The sequence below is a fragment of the Polistes fuscatus genome, unplaced genomic scaffold (genome assembly GCF_010416935.1).
Source record: "Polistes fuscatus isolate 324 unplaced genomic scaffold, CU_Pfus_HIC Scaffold1, whole genome shotgun sequence".
NCBI classification, from domain to species: Eukaryota; Metazoa; Arthropoda; class Insecta; order Hymenoptera; family Vespidae; genus Polistes; species Polistes fuscatus.
The window spans coordinates 7,624,347-7,640,858 of NW_025112997.1; the positions used below are offsets into that span (position 1 = coordinate 7,624,347).

General features: G+C 30.0%; 1 protein-coding gene and 1 long non-coding RNA gene across 3 annotated transcripts; one reads left to right on the plus strand and one right to left on the minus strand.

The window, feature by feature from the left end:
* Positions 1-1,262: 1,262 nt before the first annotated feature.
* Positions 1,263-16,049, minus strand: LOC122513172 (spermatogenesis-defective protein 39 homolog). Of its 2 annotated transcripts, XM_043629470.1 has the most exons (11): positions 15,859-16,049; positions 15,369-15,528; positions 5,386-5,484; positions 5,199-5,280; positions 4,679-4,866; positions 4,450-4,586; positions 2,926-2,953; positions 2,717-2,861; positions 2,417-2,646; positions 2,128-2,304; positions 1,263-1,819 (listed from the first exon to the last, which is right to left on the minus strand). In XM_043629470.1, exons 3-11 carry the CDS (start codon positions 5,455-5,457, stop codon positions 1,691-1,693), a joined length of 1,188 nt encoding a protein of 395 aa, XP_043485405.1. In that variant the 5' UTR covers positions 5,458-5,484; positions 15,369-15,528; positions 15,859-16,049; the 3' UTR covers positions 1,263-1,690. The 2 variants fall into 2 exon arrangements, with proteins under 2 accessions (XP_043485405.1, XP_043485473.1); XM_043629538.1 differs by lacking the exons at positions 15,369-15,528; positions 15,859-16,049 and adding an exon at positions 5,797-5,981.
* Positions 7,851-8,094, plus strand: LOC122513401. Its single transcript, XR_006302751.1, has 2 exons — positions 7,851-7,890; positions 7,970-8,094. It is a non-coding gene; the product is annotated as an uncharacterized LOC122513401 (long non-coding RNA).
* Positions 16,050-16,512: the final 463 nt, after the last annotated feature.

Here is a 16,512-nt window from a genome sequence, read left to right on the forward strand (position 1 = left end):
CAATAAATAAAGAAACGGTGTGCATAAGCATCAAGATTCGATTTAAAATGCCGCGCTTATACGCCGATATATAGATATACAAACGCTCGACGCTCGATGGCCAAGACGTAAAATTCTGGCTACCAAATGAAAAATAGAAAGAGAGAAATATCGGTTTTCTTTCTCACTCGCACTCCTATACAAAACGCTCGACGCTCGATGGCCAAGACGTAAAATTCTTGCTACCGAAAGAAAAAATATAAAAAGAGAAATATCAGAACGCTCAACAATCGATGGCCAAGGACAATAATACTCGTTATCGCCTAAACAAATAGAAAAGGGAAATATCGGTTTCTTCTCTCACTCTCACTTTCATTCAAGACCGAGAGTCCCGAAGATCCTTCGTTTGTGATTAGTGCACACGGACGCTCGCACGCATACTAGCTCGCTCGCGTGTAAAACGCGACGGAGGGATAAGCTTGCTTTCTTCCACTCTTACAATTTTTTTCCCATCTTCAATCCAATTTTATTCGCTTATTTTTGAAAATACGAAGATAACTCATAGAACATTTTTTTAGTATTTTCAATTCTCTACAACTTTTGTTTGAAACTTTTTTCGATTAAATGCCTAGATTCTAGATAAGGCCATTTTTTACCCTTTTTTACCCTTTTTCTCAAAACCTCGGGATCAAATTTAAATAAAATTAGCACCATTCGATTCAGCGTCGTCAACTTACCCTTAGGACAAAGATGCACGCGTTTAGCTACAAAAGTCGAAGTTAGGCCCGCGTTGACTGGCCTAATGTTAGGCGGAAAGATTCAGATCGGGATATATAAATTTTTCAGAAAAATTGAGGAGCTGTGTAAAAGGAGAATGACAGAGGAAAATAAAAGGGAAGGCGAAGACGAATTCGAATGAGATTTAGCAAACAGGAAGAATATATGACAAACGAAATGTGAGAAGATTGAAAGGATGATATGATTATAAGAATGTTGATAAATATTGGTAGGGGATGGAGAGGGAGAAAAGGTAGAGAAGAACGAAAAGATAGTATGAATGTAAGAAGGATGATATAAATGGTTAAGGCATGAAGGGGGTGGGAGTGGAGCAAATATCAAAAATGAGAGAGAAAAAATACAAGTAAGGTAATGATAAGACATTGTAAAAAATTTGTAAGTTGTGCAATAAAAACCTAATTATATATATAAAGAGAACTTTAAAAAACAGTGTACATTTTTTAATCGAATTTCTTTACGTTTGGTTTTATGGAGTAATCGATTAGTGCATTGAACGGCTCATATATTTTCTTTCGTAAACGCATACAAATCAGTACAAGTCATAAAAAAGAAAATCCGAACGAATTTTGTAATTTTCCTCATGAAAATCCAAATGCGTTCCGTAGACCAAGAGTTAACGATAATACTATTACTTGTTTACACAATGGTAATGCTATTACACGAGAGCCTCTTGCTTAGACTATGCATTTATTTACAGATTTTGAATACAATTTTTAATAACTGTTAATAAAGGTTTTTTATTATAATTTTCTTATATTGTTATATTTTCTGATATTCTATAAACAAACAAAAATTTCATTAACATATTAACATACATTTTATAGACTTGCTTAAATAAATATATAAATCTAATATGTTTACGATTTAACCACATTTATTTATATTATATTCTAACATTTAGAATAGTAAAAAATTAGTTATTTTTCCATTTGACTGAAGGAATACGCAAAGCATTCGTGGCGTAAAAATACTCTTCTGATTGTGGTTGAAGTTTGTTTTTGTATTCCAACAATGCCGTTCTATCACCTTGCTCCACAAAAATCTGAAATAATATCTGTTGATAAGTATACAATTTTTGTAAAATATACGTTCGTAATTATGACAATGGACAGAATAAATAAATCGATAAAACTGATTCTATTATTCATTTTATATTACAATTATTTATAATATAAAATAAATTATAAAATCCAGTTTTTTAACTTTTTAATTTAGTTCACTGGCATAATTATTGACATATATAAATATATTATTATTATTATTATTATTATTATTATTATTATTATTATTATTATTAATAGTAGTAGTAGTAATAGTAATATTATTATTATTTTTATTAAAAGTACATACATCTACAGCAATTCGGTAATAGTTGAAAGATTTTGCTAGCTCTAATCGTTTGTCAATATTGTCTACATATTTTAAATATTTTTCAATAACGTTTAGTGGTGCATGCGCTTTATGCAGCAATTTAACAATATCTTCTACTGGTAGAGATGTTTGTAACTTTATATTTCCACGCCAACCCTGTATTAAACAAACAAAATTAATTTGTGACATGTCATCATATGATTTATCATTTTTTTTTGTCACATTCATTTATTAAAATATGAAATTGTTTGTATTAAAATATAATTACTTTAGTTAAAAATATATGATCAATGGATTCCCATTCACCAAGCGATGCTTTAACCTTTATTACAATTTTATGATATTGCTCAAGTGATACATTGTGTTGCTGAGAAAACATTAGAGCTGATTGCGAAGAATATTTATCATTTTTACATATATAACGTAAAAAATCAAGAACTGAACAATTTGTCTCTATTTTTTCACCATTCTCTGTGTTTTTTACTGCCAAGCACCATTCTATACATATATAAATATATATATTATTAATTATCCTAAATAATACATATATATTTTTTTCTATACTTACCTAATAATTGAATATAAGAATTAAGAAACTGTGTTTCTTTACAATCAATTAAGTTAAAGAATTGTGTTTTATAACAGTTACGAAGTTTATTTAGTAACTTATCACAATCTTGAATATTCTTTAAAATAATATGCAGATTTATCATCTGTAATTAAATATATTAATATTATGTAAACAAATTATTAAAATTTTAAAAAGGTTATACTTACTGCAGAATTTACTGATTGACCTAGCATTCTGAAAAAAATATAAACACTATTATTATTAGAATATAAGAAAATACAAGTAACACCCGTATAACATGGCATTTTCACAACACTGACAAGGAGAATTGAGGACAATTTTTATACAACATAGTATCTAAGAATAAGGTCTCATTCACGGTTTGAAAATTAGAGAAATCTTTAAACAATGTAAAACGTAATATAAAAGAGTCAAGGTGATAAAAAATAAATACAAGAATATACAAAAGTATGTAGATTTAATGAATATACAAGATGTCATAAACTTAAACGGTAAAACTGCAAGCACTTAATTTATATCTAGAAAGAAAAATAAAATGTTCTGACAAATTTTATCAGAAAACACTTTGTTATAGAGTGATGAACAAATATTGTATGCATGCACACAACCTTTTTTTTCTTCTTTAGAGGAAGAAAAATGCTTCATGGACATTTAAGAATAAATGTTATGCCTCCCCCCTGTGTAGAACTTGCACTCACTAAAAACACTCTTTGAATTGTTTCAGAATAATTATCCCTGAGTAACAGAACTATTACGAAACATTACTTCATTACTTAGAATAATCGTGTGGCCCTCTTAAACTGTTGTCCAGTTCATCCTCCTTAGAAATACTGCCTTTAACGACACCTTTCCACATGACGCCCCTTCGGAGTTAATAGTACACACTGTTTCTAGGTAATTATCCATTCAAGTACTGACTGTACTCATCATTGCAAGTATAAATAGGTAGAGCATTTAGTCAAATGCAATAATAGTTCAAAATATATGTGTGCATACTTTTTTCTCACCATTCTGTCATTTATTAGCTAACTATCTAATTGTTAGACAAATTGGTTTAATATTATATATTGTTTTTATTGTTCTCCCTTTTATGGGTTTTTACACTTTTTTACAATACCTTCACATATAGTCTACTATCTTTCTAAAGAGGCCATCTTACTGCCTTTCTAGAGTCAACAGTACAGTGTTACTTAGTGTTCATCCATCCAAGCACAAACCGTGCTCACTGTTGTTTAATTTAAGCGATTATAGGAGAACTAGTTTTTTCAATGAGGCAAGGGCATTGATTACAAATTACTTTAACTAGTTGTATGCCACGCTGATCCTTACTTAGATTTCCATCCATACCATATTAATCATCAATGGCAGACATTCTTATGTTTTTCTATGGCTGACAATATGACCATAGCTTAAACGACCAGTTTAACAAAAAAGGTTTGGCGTTAAACGTGTTTACGCGTAAACGAATCTTTCATGTGACGCCGACATTTGTCCAATAGTTATAATGTGACATCAACGTGGTGTCACCGAATGTTGAAAATATCAGTCCACACGAACTTTTCGGACAACCAAACACTATGTTTTTTAATTTTTTAAAAACAACTTTCTTTTTTGTACTACTTTGTTTTATATAATACAGTATTTCCTAGAAATCTAATAACCATGTTATACGGGGTTATTTGTAATTGGTGCTTCAATGATGTACTTACGATAAAATATCTGTTATTTCATTTGTTTCTAATTTAACAGAAAGATAATGTACATATACATTCACTGCTTCTGGTCTTTCCGCCAGTAAACGGTAAACTAAAGATTTCTTTAAAGTTTTTTTTAAAAACAAAACTATCTAGAAAAAAATACATATATCAAATGTTCGTAATTGATATAAATATTGTTTAAAGATTCCAAAAAATGATATATATATAATTATATAATTACTATTAGTATGGCATTTCCATTTCCACTTCTTACAGCTGAATTTAATAATGCAGTCTTACTAGCTAATGATTTATATGGTTCCAATGAATAGGACTGCCCCATTAATATTTTTCTTAAAGTAATATCTGGTTCTATGCAAATGTTGTTAGATTCTTCATTAATGTTCTCTATTTTATCTAAAGCTAAAACTATATATAAAATACAAATATAAATATAAAATGAAAAATTCATATATTTATATATGAGATATAATTTATATATACAGTAGTCACTTAACTACACTGAAAAGCTTTTAATTTATTTTAGAAGTTTCTATAATGATAGTATTGTGAATCCATACTTTTTTAACAACATTAACTAGAAATTAATATCTTTAAATGAAAAACAAAATATTATAATTCTATTAATAAACAAATATTGATTCTTTTTTCATGGTGTCTTAAAAGTGACTTTTGTATATTACATATCAGTATATTACAATTTAGTATTTGTTAAATGTAGTATAACTTTTTTAACATACTGCAATGGAGTGTCTTTTCAGAAATAACAGAAAGTAGAGGTTTCAAATTCTCTGGTCTATTGATTAAAGCTTCTTGATCTTCCTATTGAATAAATATTATATATAATAATATAATAATAATAATAATATTAATATAAAGATATTACAGAAAAAAAGATTCATTAAAACATGTAATATACTTTTTAACCTTGTCGAAGCAGAAATAATGCTTTTCATTGCTATTCCAAAAATCTTCGTCGTCATCTTTTGGAATATTCATTTTGATGAGAAATTAATTCATTTGTTTCTATAATATTACAAGAAAGAAATTACTTTTTACAATTATTACCAACAATAATAAATATTGTGAAGCATATGTCGTTCGTAATTAATTATTGACATCCTGTCTAATTGCAATATAATTATAATTGAATATAAAATTGTCAATGTTATTATTGAAAAATTGATTGTTTTGGCCATGAATAAAAAAAACCATTCGGTTTTTCGAAATTAAAAATCTATTCTATTTGTATGGAGTGTAAAGATATAACCGATAGAGGACACATCGGTCTTAATAGACCAATCATAGTATATTAAGGCCACCAATGAACATGCTTACAATGAACACACTGATGTAGACTGACCAATCACGCTGTGGTTAGGCATTAATAAACGTATTTATATTTATTTGATTGATTAATTACGCAGTGGTTAAACAACGAAGCTCTATACAAGGAGGATGTCGAGATATGTGTTTTCGTCGAATTTGTGTTGTTGAAAATAAGTAAATACTGAGTACTATAATTCTCCACGAGGACGGCGGTGATGTTCAGGAGTTCAGATTTAAGTACTTGTGATTTTATAAATAATCAAATGAAACAAATAATTCTCTTTGATGTCCAGCGAATCGACGCGCTCTCTAGTGGCAATAGAAATCATCCTTTCATAGTGTATATACGTAGACACATTTATAAAACTGCGATCGTCCTCCTTGAACAAGCTCCGTTGGTTAAATAACAAATAAGAGCTCATTATATGAGAAGAAAATCAGCGGCACAAAAGACAAAAGGATAGCTGTGGAAGAAAAATAAACTTCATTATCTTTTGTTTAACACATGAAGAAAAGATGGATTTATAAAAATCTTATCTAATTATAAAATATACAAGATGTAGCAATTGCATATGTTACTATTAAAGTCACCCAAAATACAACAATAAAAAGAACGGGCAATATGACAACGAAAATGATCCCAATAACGAGCGGAATCAGACAAGGAAGCAGTCTGACAATAAGAGATAGAAGAAGAAACAAAGAGATAAGAAAAAAATGTGAGACCCATGACGTGGTAAGGTGAATAAGAAGGAAGAGAAGAGAGTGGCGATATCATGTAGACAGGATGGACGACAGTAGGCTACCGAAAGTGGCAAAAACAGGAAAAATAGGGACAACGAGACCACCTGGAAGACCTCTAAAACATGAAAGCTGGACATCATCGTCGCAGGAACAACAAACGCTCTGAATAGAACTATATAGCTAAAATATAACAGGACGAAGTCCTAATAAAAAGAAGAAGACTATTAAAGCGTGAAATCGTTATTCTATAGAATAACTAAACTAACAGTTAAAGTATGAAATCAGTATAATAATTCTTTACTTTAACTAGTTGTTCGATGCAGCCACTTCTTCACATCATTTAAGTAACGATATAAATATTGAAGAATTAAAAGAATTAAAATTTATACCAATAATGTTATTTTAGTGATGTTTGTTTCATCTGTTACATGTTACCCCTATAAAGCACTAATAAATAAACTAATAAGGAGAGACCGTAGTGCGAAAGGCTCTGATTTTTTTTAAACTTTGCACATCTGTAGTAGTCCTCGAGAATATACATTGTACTTTAAAAAAAGGTGTGTGTACTTATGTACGCACGACAGAAGTTATACTTCTTTGGCGTACCAAAACGAATATATCATCAAAAACCTCAAAAATATCTTCAAAAAAATAAGTATAATCTTATTTATTTCTACATAAGGAAGAAGAAGGGTTTAATTATAATAAGAAATAAAAAAAAAGAAAACTGGTGTGTGTACTTATGTACGCACGTCAGAAGTTATACTTCTTTGGCGTACCAAAACGAATATATCATCAAAAACCTCAAAAATATCTTCAAAAAAATAAGTATAATCTTATTTATTTCTACATAAGGAAGAAGAAGGGTTTAATTATAATAAGAAATAAAAAAAAGAAAACTGGTGTGTGTACTTATGTACGCACGTCAGAAGTTATACTTCTTTGGCGTACCAAAATGCATCAACAACCTCAAAAATAACTGCAAAAAAAATAAGTATAATCTTATTTATTTATACATGAAGAATAAGAAGGGTTTAATTAAAATAAGAAATAAAATAAGAAATAAAAAATTAAATAAGAAATAAAAAAATTCATCAAATAATAAACTTTGAGGTAAATTTTCTTCGCCAGGTGCAATACGTAAATATTGTTCTTCATCCCACATTAATGTCGGTTGGTGCGCCGTAAGACTCTCTTCTACAGGAATGTGTTCGCTGACATCATTTTGTCCAACTTTGTTGTGAATTTGATTATCATTAAAATATGAATCACCAATTTTAATATCGTACATTCTATACAATGGAGACGGTATTAAAAATTGTAGCCAAGCTTTAATTGTACGCTTGTTAACAATGCCATGTAAGTAACTAGATCGGTCAATTTTCTTACGTTTAATATGTACATTTATACAATAATCGTTATCGATATTTCTTTGAAGAGATTTGACCATTGTATTAACTGAAACATTAATTAATTGACCATAACTGGCGTATTTACCATTCACATGTCTCAGACGTCTGATCTGCATAAAAGAAATACGAGGCGAAATTAATCTTTCAAAAACTAAATATAAAGGTGGTAGATGCTAAGGTACATCTGGATATTTGAAGCCGTTATATGTTGATATTAGAGGAATATTCTTCTTGTTTAAAGCTTGTATGCATGTATTACAAAGCTTAGTATTTTCTATAGGTACATTAGGTATAAATTGTATTAGAATATCCTTATGTTCATTAGATGGCTCTTTTAAATCCTTTTTAAACCACAATCTGTCACATACTAAGCATGGATGTTCAAATGAATTGCCCAAGAATTTTATTTTAAATTCCTTATGAGCTCGTTTAAATTGATGATAATTGCTATATGGTAAAGAAGGATCTAAATCCATATCAATTTGCTCGCCAGTGGAATGATTAATTACTAACTGGTCTGAAGAGTTAGAATAAATAGAGGGTACATCTGATTGAGGTAATTCCTGATCCATGATTGTGTCTTGGTTTAACGAATTGCGTTCTTCATCAGGTACAATGTCTTGATTAGACAATACATGTATAATCGAAGCATCAGCTAAATATTGATTATTTCGTGCTTGAGATCGTGAACTTTGCTCCATGTTTGTTAATGTAATGTTTTTTGATGTTATACGATGATGACACGGCATAGAAGAATTTTCCATATGCACATCAGCTTGCACAGTAATATAGTTGTGATAGTCATCTTTTGCAGTAGACAACGATGCATCTTGAAGAAGTAAAAGTAAAAAATAAAGACCAAATTCCCAAACGTACCAAAAAGAAGTATAAGTTCAAAAATAATAATTAGCAGTACTATTAGTTATTGCTGTGAATTTTAAATTGTATAAATTTGTACCGTTAATCATAGGCTGAGCCAATGGTTCAGAAGTCACTAGTAAATTCGAAGTCGATGGGGCACATAAAGTTCCATTCGCAGACAATTGGATTTCTTGAAGAAATAAATGTAAAATAAATGTTAAATAAAATAAATGTAAGTAACTTCAAATAACTTCAAAACATAAAAACTAAACAAAAAAAATAAATAATTAGCAATAATATTAGTTATTGCTGGGACATTTAAATTATTTAAATTTGTACCGGTAATCACAGGCTTAGCCGATGGTTCGCAAAGTAAATTAGAAGTTGACGGAGTACATAAAATTTCATTTGCAGGCAATTCATAACCTTTTTGAATAATTTTTCTTCGCAGCCAAGAACCCTACAACGTTTGGCATTAGCGTGCATTATGTTTTCCTTATTTTCCTCATTATTTTCCTTATTTTCCTTATTCCTTTTCCTACGAAGACGATAATCTCTACATTTCTCTGCATTAGTTTTAGGCATATTGAAAACTAAAACAGAAATTTAAATGTATACTGATCCTGGTCAATAAAAAGCTGCAAGAGATTATAGTTTAATAATAACTTCAAAATTAAAATAATTAAAATAATTAAGATAAATTAAATAAATTTTCAATAATTAATAATAAATAATTAAATTTAAACTATAGATAAATGTGAACGCTTAATCTTAATTTTTGTATTGTTGCTAAGGAGAATAGTTGAAGATCTACGTCCGATCGGCACTATTGTTTTATTAATTTAAATCGCAACGTGTCCAGCAACTTTCTGTACGATTTTCTGGCCAATCTTTAGTGAATCTAAAAACTTAAGCCAAACAACATTTACTTCTCCATCTTCATTATATTCAATATGAAATAACTACAATTTTCCCGAATGCCAATATATACTCTACATTTGTAAATAAAATAAAATATAACTTCAATAAAAACTTTAATAAAATAAAGATATTAAATACAATTTAAATAAAATACAATTATTAAAAAAATTAATAAAATAAAACAACAAATAAGAAAAAAGAAAAACTCTTGGTTAAATCAATACAAAGTATAATACTATATTGGCTCGTCAGGCAAAAAGCCTTGTAGCATAAAAGCTCTGATTGATAAATTAAATATAATATGGAATTGCGGTTTTAACAAAAGATTAAACACGTATCTCACCTCTTGCTCACTTCGCTTGTATACGGATTCAACAAAAAGGTTCACCTCGTTTATGGAAGTATAAGGAATACTTATACTTTTCTTATTTCGCTTCTAGCTTAAATCGCTTTGTTCGTCGCTTTCTTTGTAAATTCTTCGCTTGTTATCTAAAGCGTGTCGTCGTAGGCTTCCAGTGGAAGAATAGGACGAGTGTTTTTGTTTAATAGGCCCAGCAGGGCGTGCTTAGCAACGGTTTGAAGAGTGGTGAGGGACGATAACAAAATTTCGATATTTTCAATATTTTCGAAATGATTGAGCTGCGTATTTCGAATATACGGTAAGAATCTATAATCTTTATAAATGGTACATAAATTGTAATTACGTTGAGTGTCTCACGAATTCTGTAGGAAATCCTCGTCAGGCTACGCTCGTTATTTAGTATTGAAAAAGAAGTATAACTTCAAAACAATCAAAAAAAATTCATGTTGCACAATACGTTTCCATTCTTTCATGCTAAATTCTTCATATTTTTATAATTAATTACAGATTACCTATCACAATGATAACATATTATTATTATTATTATTATCATTATTAATTTTCCTTGTTACTTTTTAATTTTCCTAGTTTATTTTTTAATTAATGTTATTATTATTACATTATTAGTATTATTATTATTAATTTTATTTTTACATAGAATATAGTTGATAAAGAAACCTGTTCCTCTTCCCTGCTTGATGATCGATAATATTTTCTAATGGAAGAAGATTATTTTTCTTTTACTATTATATTTTTATTCTCATTTATTTATTGAAGTTATTTAATTTTATATAAATATATATATATATATATATTTATAGCATGACCAGGTAAAAAGGAGGAGGATTGAAAATATGAGTAGATAAGCTACTAATTATTCTTTTCTATTAAGTTAACTAAATAACTTCAAAAAAGAAAAGAAAAATATTTTCAATCGATCGATATATTATATATATAAGAAAGAATAAAAAGAATAACTTCAAAAATATAAAAATATAGATATCAGTCCACATTAAATGTAAGGGAGATATATCGAATTACTTTATGCGTCAACGGCCATGGCGCGGTTACAGCATTAGTTCTCGATCGATCATTTAAGTAAAGCAGCGCTGAGTACGATTAGTATTTGGATGGGTGACCCGCTTGAGAAAAAAAGAGGAAGAAGAAAAGAAGACAACTTAATGCCGTAAACTTAAAATCGCTCTTTGCCGCGCGTCGTAAATACCGACAAACTTCATGGTGTCGTTTTCTCAGACGCTCGGAACCAAATGTAATCATTTTCCCCAACGCGCCAAAAGAAGTATTAGTCCAGTCAACGCGGGCCATCTCCTTCAAATCTCAGGAAAGAAGGTGGAAACTTGATATAAGGGTAAATAGTAGACGACGCTGAATCGAATGGTGCTAATTTTTTTGAGGTGGAAAGTGCCGTTTTTGAGAAAAAGGGTAAAAAAGGGTCAAAAATAACTTTATCTTAGAATCTAGGCATTTAATCAAAAAAAGTTTCAAACAAAAGTTGTAGAGAATTGAAAAATACTAAAAAAATGTTCTATGAGTTATCTTCGTATTTTCAAAAATAAGCGAATAAAATTGGATTGAAGATGGGAAAAAAATTGTAAGAGTGGGAGAAAGCAAGCTTATCCCTCCGTCGCGTTTTAACGCGAGCGAGCTAGTATGCGTGCGAGCGTCCGTGTGCACTAAACAAACGAAGGATCTTCGGCAATCTTCGGGACTCTCGGTCTTGAATGAAAGTGAGAGTGAGAGAAGAAACCGATATTTCCCTTTTCTATTTGTTTAGGCGATAGCGAGTATTATTGTCCTTGGCCATCGATTGTTGAGCGTTCTAATATTTCTCTTTTTATATTTTTTCTTTCGGTAGCAAGAATTTTACGTCTTGGCCATCGAGCGTCGAGCGTTTTGTATACGAGTGCGAGTGAGAAAGAAAACCGATATTTCTCTCTTTCTATTTTTTCTTTCGGTAGCGAGAATTTTTCGTTTTGGCCATCGTGCGTCGAGCCTTTTGTATATCTATATATATCGGCGTATAAGCGCGGCACTTTTAAATCGAATCTTGATGCTTATGGCAAGCCATTTCTTTATTTATTGTCAAAAATAATGAATCTTGAATAAAAAAAAAAATAATTCATTTTAGCAGAAACTATTATTATTTAGTTGAGAGTAAAAATAATGAATTAATTTTGTGTCTCGCCATAAAATTAATTAGAATAATTAATTGATATAAATTCTTTGCCTCACAAAAATTTATTTGTATATCAAATTGAATACGTATTCTCTTTAAGACGAAATTTAAAATTTAAATATTTTTCCTATTAAATTATGTATTTTATAAAATTTTAAATTACTGACTTTTTGGCTCGTAAAAATTTATTAGTGTATCAAACTAAATACATATTTGAAAAAGAAGAATTTTGTATCCACACATAAAATTAATTCAAGATATATATGAAAGGATATTCTAAAAACGTGGAATTTATTTTTTGTCTATACATAATTTTAATTCATTTTTATTATGTTATAAGAAAACAGTAATGCATTCTGATTCATCTTCGAAGTCTTAAGAATTCTACGAAAAAAATTGGACAATTACCAAGTGGTGCGTTAGCGTAAGTAGTAACGTCTTCGCTTCTCGCGCTGGTTTATTAACGTTCGATTCTTCGTGGGGGAATTATTTTTTTTATAAGTTTTTCTATCCTTAGGTTATATAAATTATTTTTACATTTCCTAATTTCTAATTATATATAGAAAAAAAATTAAAATTATTACAAAAAAATTCAAAGCAATAAATTTTTTTACATCCTGCACAAATAAACGAAGTTTATTACCACTAGAAAGACGGGAGCTTAGTATATACCTATATTGCCTGAAAGCAGTCAAAATGACTGCATTGTGAAAAAATAACTAATGCGCAAAGAAATTTGTTTAAACGTAATTTTTAATATATTTTATATCACTAACAGTCATATAACAAGTTATTAATAAGTATTAACTATAAAAAAATGTATTTCAGTTCGAAAAAAAATAATTTATACATTATCTGGACATTTTAAGCAAATAAAAGTGCAAATCTTCTTGGATGTACATCTTCCGCAAACATACCTTTTACATTTTTGACAAATATTATTTGTTTTGTTATTGTGGCAAAGTCGTATTTGACAAATTTTTCGTTTGGTAGAATCTGTTGTATTTGAAGATGTTGCAGTTGATACTTGTGGGTCTTCCTGTTGTGATGAATGTTTCTCTCTTTCAGTTGTGTAATCGGCGGAAAGCTGTTCTGCTAATTGAAACAGGAACTGTTTTCGTTCTATTTGCATTCCGGTCACTTCTTTATAAAGGATCCAAGCATTTATTGCAGCCAAATCTAAAATGTTAAAAAATATTTGGAGGGGCCATCTACAAGAACTAGATTTCACCGTATATTTTCTGGCCATTTGATCTGTCATATCAACTCCAAATTTTGTTTTATTATAAAACTGAATAAAATCTGGTAACATTTTTCTATTACTTTTATCAATTTTAACAAATTTATGCCTGGAATTTAGAACAGCTACTCTTGTTCGGTTTGCTTTTATATATTGTAAGGACACAATTTTCTGATCTATATAGGAGAGTGGAAAAACGAGGCATGTTATCCTTCGATTGTTTGGCTGCTTTGGGTAATTCTCTTTTATTTCCTCTAATAGATTCAACTAATGTAGTTTTTTTGTCCAATAATTTCGTCGCTAGTGACATGCTCGTAAAAAAGTTGTCGGTCGTGACACTTCTTCCACAGCCTGTATATGGTTCGACAAGTTTCAGAACAACGTATTCGCTTAGAAGAATTGACGATGATCGTTGTTCATCTTTCCCCAAGTAAGCAAAACCATTCAACACGTACTTGCTAGTAACGTCTGATGCAAGCAAGAATTTGATGCCAAATTTATTCGGTTTATTAGGCATATATTGTATAAACTTGCACCTAGCTTTTTTTCGAGATAATTGTTCGTCAACTGTTATGTTTTGCCCTGGTTGATAGCAAGCTTGACTGTTTTCAATAAACTTGTCCCATATTTCTGAAACCAAGGCAAATTTATTTGTTCGGATGCGTGTACTTCTTTCAGTCCGTTTGTCAAAACGAATAAATCGTAGAATTTGCTTGAACTTATCTCGGGACACAGTTCTTCTGAAAAATTCGGGACCCCACTTGATTGACCATAAAAAACTTAGTTATGAACCAGTTACGAACTGGTCTTTTCCAAGCAGTCAAAATGACTGCTTTTCGGCAATATAGGTATAACACACATATATATACCAGAAGTGAAGGAGGGGGGGGCAACAACAATGATTAATTAACCCATTTATATGTTGTAGAAAAAGTCACAAAATTATAAGAAGCTGTGTCATTATTTAAATAATTATTTTTTTAATTGAAATACAAAAGCAGTCAAAATGACTTGCTTAGGCAATCTAGTGTTACTTAAATTACAAATTCATCCTGTAAATATCATCATAAATAAATGTATCGTTTCGGCACGTTAAAAATTAATTTTTGTTATTTATTGGATATTATTTTATTTATAATTGGTAATTTTATTACTCGCGTAATAATGTTGATTTCCTAATAAAATTTATATCGTTAGTGCAAAATTTGAAAAAAATCTGAGGTGAGACTCACTGATCGTCTCCTTGTTAAGGAGACGAGGAGAGGTTTTTTTTTTTTTTTTTTCTCATATAATGCGCTCTTATTTGTTATTTAACCAACGGAGCTTGTTCAAGGAGGACGATCGCAGTGTTATAGATGTGTCTACGATATATACAATGAGAGAATGATTTCTATTGCCACTAGAGAGTGCGTCGATTCGCTTGATCTGATTTTTCAAATATGAAAAAACCTACCTTTAACTAAGGGATCAAATAGATAAATAAGTCGACGAAGTAAATAAAAAATTATAAACTAAGGAAAATGGAATAATTGGTTATGATATCAAAAAGTCAAGAAAAAATAACAATAGCATGAAAAAAATGTCGATAAATCATCCTATATATCTGTAAAAAAATTGTGAAATGGAATCAATTTATCTTTAACTCATTTAGTATAAAAATGAATAATACTGCATGTAAAATGCAACAAAAACATCAAAGAGAACTATTTGTTTCATTTGTTTATTTATAAAATCACACGACTTCAATTTGAATTTTGTGGTCACCACGCCAAAGTTTGGCGCTTAGGCACTTCTACTGTCACGCCTCTGGCGGTGGAACTGAATACCAAAAAAAACCCTACATACCTGAATAACAGACGCTACTCGCTCTCTTCCTTCTCGATTACCGAACGAGACAAGCATGGATTGGAACAAAATCGATTAGTATTTTTCTTATATTTGGGATCAAATTTCAATTTCATACTTCCTGTAGTGCTTTTCATACTTGCAATTTCATACTTGCTTCCTGTAAGTGCAGGATTTACTTGTTATTCCATAGAATAATTAGATAATGTCTATAATAAAATTATTTATTATATGCTTTTCCTAAAACGACTAGATATTCTATGTAATACATAATTATTCTATACAATAACGTATTTAAATATTTTAACGCTATATATATGTTACCGACAAAGTACAAAATGCCGGCATTCTGTAGACATTCTGTGCCGGCTTTTCGATTTTGCTGGTACATATATAGTAATATGCTTTTTCCCTCTATCGAATGAAGTGTTAGTAAGAATGCAAGCAGGATGATTTATAATCGATAGGTGAGGTAACGAACATATCTTACAATAAGCAACGATTGAATCCAACTCTCTTTCCTAGAGAGAGGTTTTATTAAAGATTTTTTCTGGCCAAAAAAATGCTGAAGTATGTACACTCGATTAGAAGATTTTTAAATGTATCAGTTAAAATGGTCGAGGAATGAAAACTGGGGCCAAAAGTCACGGGGCTGAAAAGGGAAGATTGACAACGGTCGTAACTATTGTGACAGTTAGTTCTTTTTTGTTCCTAAAACCACCGGTTATGCGCTTAAGTCGCTCTTTGATAATATCTGCTAACTTGTCCAGATTTGATACAGCAATGTGGCTTCAATGCTGCCTATGGAGGGTAGAGATAAGGAGAATCATTTCATATGAGAGAAAATTTGAAAAAGTGTCCAGTGTATGCTATAAATAAGAGTTCAAAAACCTTCCAGAATGGCACTGGTATAGACAAAGGGTATGGTATGAATGTAGCAATTGTAGACGAATTGAAGTATGCGGAAGTTTTCTTTTCCTTGTTTATTTCTCAATCTTACTCTAATATTTGACGCTTCCTTTAAAATTTACCCTGATGCTAATGTGGCGCCACCCTAATTTAATGCATTTGACGGACACTTTTTATATATACACAGATGATTCTCCTTACCACTATCCTTCACATATATATATATATATATATA

Excerpts from the sequence above, each read along its gene's own strand:
- LOC122513172 (XM_043629470.1), bottom strand. The coding sequence starts at position 5,457 with ATGAATATTCCAAAAGATGACGACGAAGATTTTTGGAATAGCAATGAA. Across the intron at positions 5,281-5,385 it reads ATTATTTCTGCTTCGACAAG|GAAGATCAAGAAGCTTTAAT; the intron begins GTTAAAAAGTAT and ends TTTATTCAATAG. Across the intron at positions 4,587-4,678 it reads ATGGAAATGCCATACTAATA|ATAGTTTTGTTTTTAAAAAA; the intron begins GTAATTATATAA and ends ATTTTTTTCTAG.